The sequence below is a fragment of the Elaeis guineensis genome, chromosome 8 (assembly GCF_000442705.2).
Source record: "Elaeis guineensis isolate ETL-2024a chromosome 8, EG11, whole genome shotgun sequence".
Classification (NCBI taxonomy): Eukaryota; Viridiplantae; Streptophyta; class Magnoliopsida; order Arecales; family Arecaceae; genus Elaeis; species Elaeis guineensis.
The window spans coordinates 14,504,461-14,509,891 of record NC_026000.2 but is presented as its reverse complement, the minus strand read 5'-3'; the positions used below and the strand labels follow the sequence as shown (position 1 = coordinate 14,509,891).

The 5,431-nt window shown below is 43.2% G+C and overlaps 1 protein-coding gene across 1 annotated transcript; it reads right to left on the bottom strand.

Annotated features, from left to right (window-relative positions):
* Positions 1-1,905: 1,905 nt before the first annotated feature.
* LOC105050207 (G-type lectin S-receptor-like serine/threonine-protein kinase LECRK2) lies at positions 1,906-4,694 on the bottom strand. Its single transcript, XM_010930138.4, has one exon. It carries the CDS (start codon positions 4,619-4,621, stop codon positions 2,210-2,212), a length of 2,412 nt encoding a protein of 803 aa, XP_010928440.1. The 5' UTR covers positions 4,622-4,694; the 3' UTR covers positions 1,906-2,209.
* Positions 4,695-5,431: the final 737 nt, after the last annotated feature.

Genomic DNA, 5,431 nt, shown 5'->3' with positions numbered 1-5,431 from the left:
TCGTATCTCCTCCATTCGAGCTCCGTTTGGGATGATCTTGGTCTCGTTGGACTCCATTTTTCGCCGCAAACTTCATTGTGGGCTCAATCTCGAGACGTCAAATCCTAACGGATGATCATGATGCTGCAGCTAGCTTCATGCAGATGCATGAGCCTTTCTTCATCTCCGTCCTTTGGTTCCAATAACCGGGTTTGATATTTCAGAACATGAGGCCCCTTAGGCTGTCATGGTTCACAAACGCACACTTTAAAGCATTTTTATGTGCATGGTTCCATACCATCAAAAATGTGTGCATGGTTCTCATTGAGAAAATGGCCGTTAGGTATGCACTTGTCTTTCTTGAAGAAATAATCTATTTCCTTTTTTTTTTTTTTTTTTTTTTGATGTGAAAATAACCTATTTCTTAGGTCAAGGGCAAAGTCTTTTCTCCCTTTTAAACTAGCAGTAGTGTCCTTACCCTAAGCATGCAAGGGTCTCATACACCACGATGGTCCAAACTGCTCGTTGGTCTTGACATTGATCGACAATGCTCTCACCGCAAAATAAGAGCAGGGTTGTCCTAAGCTTGCCTATTTGGTCCACTGTGATGAGCATCCTTATCACTGTTCCACTGTGATAAGGATCTCGGCTCTTGCCTTGCACATTTGCCTCTTTGGTCCGCTGATAGATCCTATACACCTGCTCTGTTTCCTCTTCAAAAATAACCATCCTTTTCTTCAAAAAAAAAAAAAATCCTTTGCGACTCGTCTCGATTTTGCTTTCTTAATACGAAAAGATGCTAACGAAAACATCCACTTCTCTTTGAATGAGTTTAGCAGCCAGCTTTTCTCTCTGTTTTCTTTCTTTCTTTTACGTTTTCGGGTTGGCTCCAAGTTGAAGGGGCTGGACTTGGCAATGTTCATCATATTTTTGTCGAGTCTAATTAGGTCCATATGGCTCCGATTACATCATGTCTTACATTGTGAGATCCATCATTGGTTATTTTAGAGCTTGGTCTTGATTTGGGCATCAAGCTTGACCCATGGGTCTAACCTTCAAATATAAATCGGATTTATGATCATCTCTGGTATAGATTGTGGATGGGGATCTACCAGATCCAATTGCACCCCCAGGGCCATGACAAAATCTGAATGTACTCATGTCCAGCCTCTGCCAATTCAATGGGTTAGCCATGACAATATATAAGGTGCAACATATAGGCAATGAGTTCCAATAAATCTCCTTCCAAAAAAGAGTTCAAATCAAATAAAAAACCGAAAACCAGGGTGTATCTCACATTTGTAATGATCATTACTTGTACCGCTCTGTCTTGGTTTTCTTGTTCCTGTTTTGGGACAAATGGAATAGCGGGTCTGGGTTTTTAGTGAAGCCCAGTCCGCTTCTCATTTGCAGATCTCTAAGATAGGATGTGTACTCCCCGCTCTTTCAAAATCCCCAAAATTTGATCCATTGCGAAGGATGCAATAATTTTTCGTCTTCAAGATTATTTTTCATTCTTTATTTTGTTTTTTGTTTTTTTTTTTTTTTTTTTTTGCTTACTTTGACTTTATTCTGATATTTGCCACCTCGCTTCTCAATGTTGAAAGATGACACTTTCACTGTTATTTTCTTGAAAAAAACAAACTATTTGGCTAGTTTTTTCAATTCTTTGTCATTAGAACAAGATTCTACGTCTGAACCTCAGGAGAAATATTTCTTCGAATATTCGAGTCAAGTAATTCTTCCATTATTTTAGCTATTTATAACACCAAGTACTATCATTCCACGTTTTGAAGCTATTGAAACATGAAATCATACACTCAAATTTTTGGTAAAATAAATGCAAATTCATCAACCTCTATTAAATGTTGATGCCTCTTATAATAAACTGCATCAGAACCACATTTTATCAGGCTACCCATGAAATAGAAACATTAAGATCGCTATAACGAAGCATAAGAATGAGAAGAAACGGTACACTTTTTTCTTCACATCTCCTTTTATTTTTTTTTCAGAATAAAAATACTCTACTAGCAATTCAATATTCATTCACGAGCTAAGACAACTACTGACTCTACCAAGCTCAACACGCATACAGATCATATACTGAATGTATAACTCGCTTGAGATTCTTCAGAGAAGCAACAACTTCAATAAAGAGCTATCTCGGGCCATACTTGGTAGAAACTCCTTAATTTTATCGCCATAATTCGCATGGTATGGACAGAACTTACTGGATCGAACTGATGTAGGAGGAAGGGTCAGGTGGCACAGGGACAGTAGCCGCTCCATCCAGCATCTGGGTCACCTTCCACATCGTTGGCCTCAGCGATGGCTCCTCTTGGACGCACCAAAGGGCCACTGCCACGAACCTCTCCACCCTCCCCATGTCGAAGCGCACCTCTTCATCACCTCCTACCACCATATCCAACCTCCCATTTCTATAGCAAATATTAACCCAATCTGTCAGTCTTGCAGCCTCATCGTTCTCCAGCACTGGTTCCAAAACTTTCCGGCAGCATATGATCTCCAGCAACGTGACACCGAAGCTATACACATCCACCTTGGCTGTGATCCCCATGTTCTGGAACCACTCCGGTGCAATATACCCTACTGTCCCTCTGACCGCCATGGTTACTCGTGCCTGATCTTCCCTTAGAAGTTTTCCCAATTCAAAGTTGGAAATCTTCGCAACAAAGTTGTCATCCAAGAGGATGTTTCGAGGCTGTATGTCACAGTGGATGATTTGAGTGCCGCACTCTTCATGCAAGTAGAGGAGGCCTCTTGCAATTCCCAAGGCAACCTGGACTCGTTGGTTCCATTTTAGCCTGATACTTCTAAAGAGGAAGCTCTTCAGTGGGCCAGTGCTCAGGAACTCGTATACCAGAAATCGCTCTGTTCCTTCATTGCAGAACCCAAGCAACCGGACTAGATTCTTATGGGAGGCCTGGCCAATGGCTTTAATTAGATTGATGAACTCCACCTCCGAGTCTGGCAAGAGATCACCAACTCTTTTTACTGCCACAAAAGTACTAGCTTCATCTCTCAAGCAGCCCTTGTAAGCTCCTCCGAGACCTCCATAATCCAGTTGCTCGCTGAAATTATTGGTGGCTTCTTGGAGCTCTCTGTAAGTGAAGGAACGAAGACCCGTCCCTGTTTCACTCGAATTTGGCTGAAGACTGTAAATCCTTTTCTTGTAGGAGTAAAAGGCAAGAAGAAGAACAGCAGCGATGAGCAAAATATTTATGAGTGCCGAGCCCCCTAGAAGCAGCGATCTAATCCCTGTCCATGAGTTTTTGTCTTTAATCACTACAGTTGGAATCGGAGGTGGGGACTGGGTACTTCTGGGTACTTTGATGAGAGACTTCGTGTGGATATAGCTGCCCTTCTTTCCATTAGATAGGGGGGCCTTCATCTTGGAACAATTCCGATCATTAATATTATAGGTGGCAGCGACACAGAAACAATCACTCAAGCATTCCTTTCTGCACTGGTCCTCCTCTATGGGGTAGAGCTGTTCGTAATCGGATAATGGCCAATCCAAACCGATCATCTCTTTGAATCCATAGAGTGACTCTATCTCCTTCGCATCTGCGTCACAACTTTGGGCCGCGAAATCCGGCATACACCCCTTGTACGTCCTATTAGGATCGAAGAAGGAATACGAGGGTGGGCACTCGCAGTCGACGTGCTGCCTCTCATCAATTGTGCAGTAGCTGTTGTACCCACAAGCTCCGCTTCCGGTCTTGGCAGCGATTGCTTGGCAGATGTCTGTAGGCTTGGCATCCACAGAAGTCCAGTCATCGTTCCAGCTCCCGCTCCTCATCCCCTTCCTCGGGTAGACGTACTGCCTGAAGACGCCGTCGAAGTCGAGAGTCGCCCTCTGGTAGAAATCCTCCATCGGGCCTATCGACCCGGAGGTAAAATTGGATATGCTACCATTCTTTTCGGCCAAGTAGATTCTACCCGACTCATTGAAGACGAGCTGCGATCCATTTCCGATGGTATCACTCGTCCAGTAAGGATCATACTGATTGCCAGAAGGAACGGCCACTGTATACAACACCAGATTGCCATCGTCTTCGAACCTGAGCTCAAACCTTCCACTGGAGTAGTTGGTGGCCGTTAGACGGGCATGGAGCTCAGTCCCCGGATGCAGGACTTGGGAGGGCAAAATGGTGTCAGTAGGAGTGTCGAAGCTCTGCCAAACGACAGAGGCATGGGTGCCGACAAGCACGAAGTTACCGGTGTCGAGCATGGCAGCGTAGGAGGCATTCTTGCCGGCGTTCCACAGCTCCTGGCCGTTGTGGTCCTTGAGCAGGAGCTGCCCGTCGGCGGTGAGCTCCACCATGGACCCATACTGCACCGGTTTGCCTCCATTTGCATACCAGACTACAGTCTTCTGTGCTATCTTCTCGAACCAGATGGCAAGCAAAAACAGGCTGCGGTCAGTTTCGAGGGGATGAAAGCCAAATGCAAACTCGCCGGAGGGGGAGAGCCAGGAGGTGTTTTGACCGAGGGTGCTAATTAGGGAGGTGCCCAAGCTTATATCGCGGTGACTTTGAGCGTAAGAAGGGGTGATTGACAGTAGTGGCAGGAGGAGAGGAACAAGGAATTGGAGGAAAAGAGAAGAGGAAGCCATTCTCAGGAGGGTGCTAGCTTCTATCTCTGAGACTCCGTGTCTTTTGGGGATTAAAAAGAAATGTCACTACGCCCGCTGGTGGAAGAAACATTGGAAGAATGGGACGTCTTTCATCATTTTCTATTGCATTGACCTGAAGTCAAGCTCGACAATGACCAGAGGTCTTTGTTTCCTGGTACGTGGGTTCCACGTTGTTGTGAGTCAGTCGTTCGTTGCTTTCGTTCAATATTTCTACTCGCTTAGCAGTCTACGGAAGAAACCGAGCTTGTGGAAAATTTGAAAGGTGGACTTGCCTTTCTTTGTTAAAGACCTGTTCAACAAGCAAAATTTAAGGAAGGAGAGACCGAGAGAGAGGAGGAGGAGGAGGAGGAGGAGAGGTTGCTATAAATGAATAAGAGAAATAGGGGTAGCAATAAAGATCCTTAAATAATGCTGAGATGTGATGGGTAATAAAAACCATGACCATGTTGGTTGAGATGAGAAGGTTAAAAAAAAAAAAAAAGAAAAGCAAAAAAATAAAATATTAGAGATTTTGGCCATTATATACAAGGCAACGTTTCGATATCTCATTCGTCAAACTGGAATTGTGATTAGTTATTATCTTACCAAATTAATTTGATGTTTATCCATTCAAAAAATATTTAAAATCATAAAAAACCTCAAAAGATATATTGATATTATAATTTCAAATGATATTATATTCGCTGATATTTTAAAAAACTGCATGTTTGTATTGATTGAGACAATAAAAGATAAGATTTTAAATATATAAATGAGCTTAATTGATATTTTGATCAAGATGGAAATCTT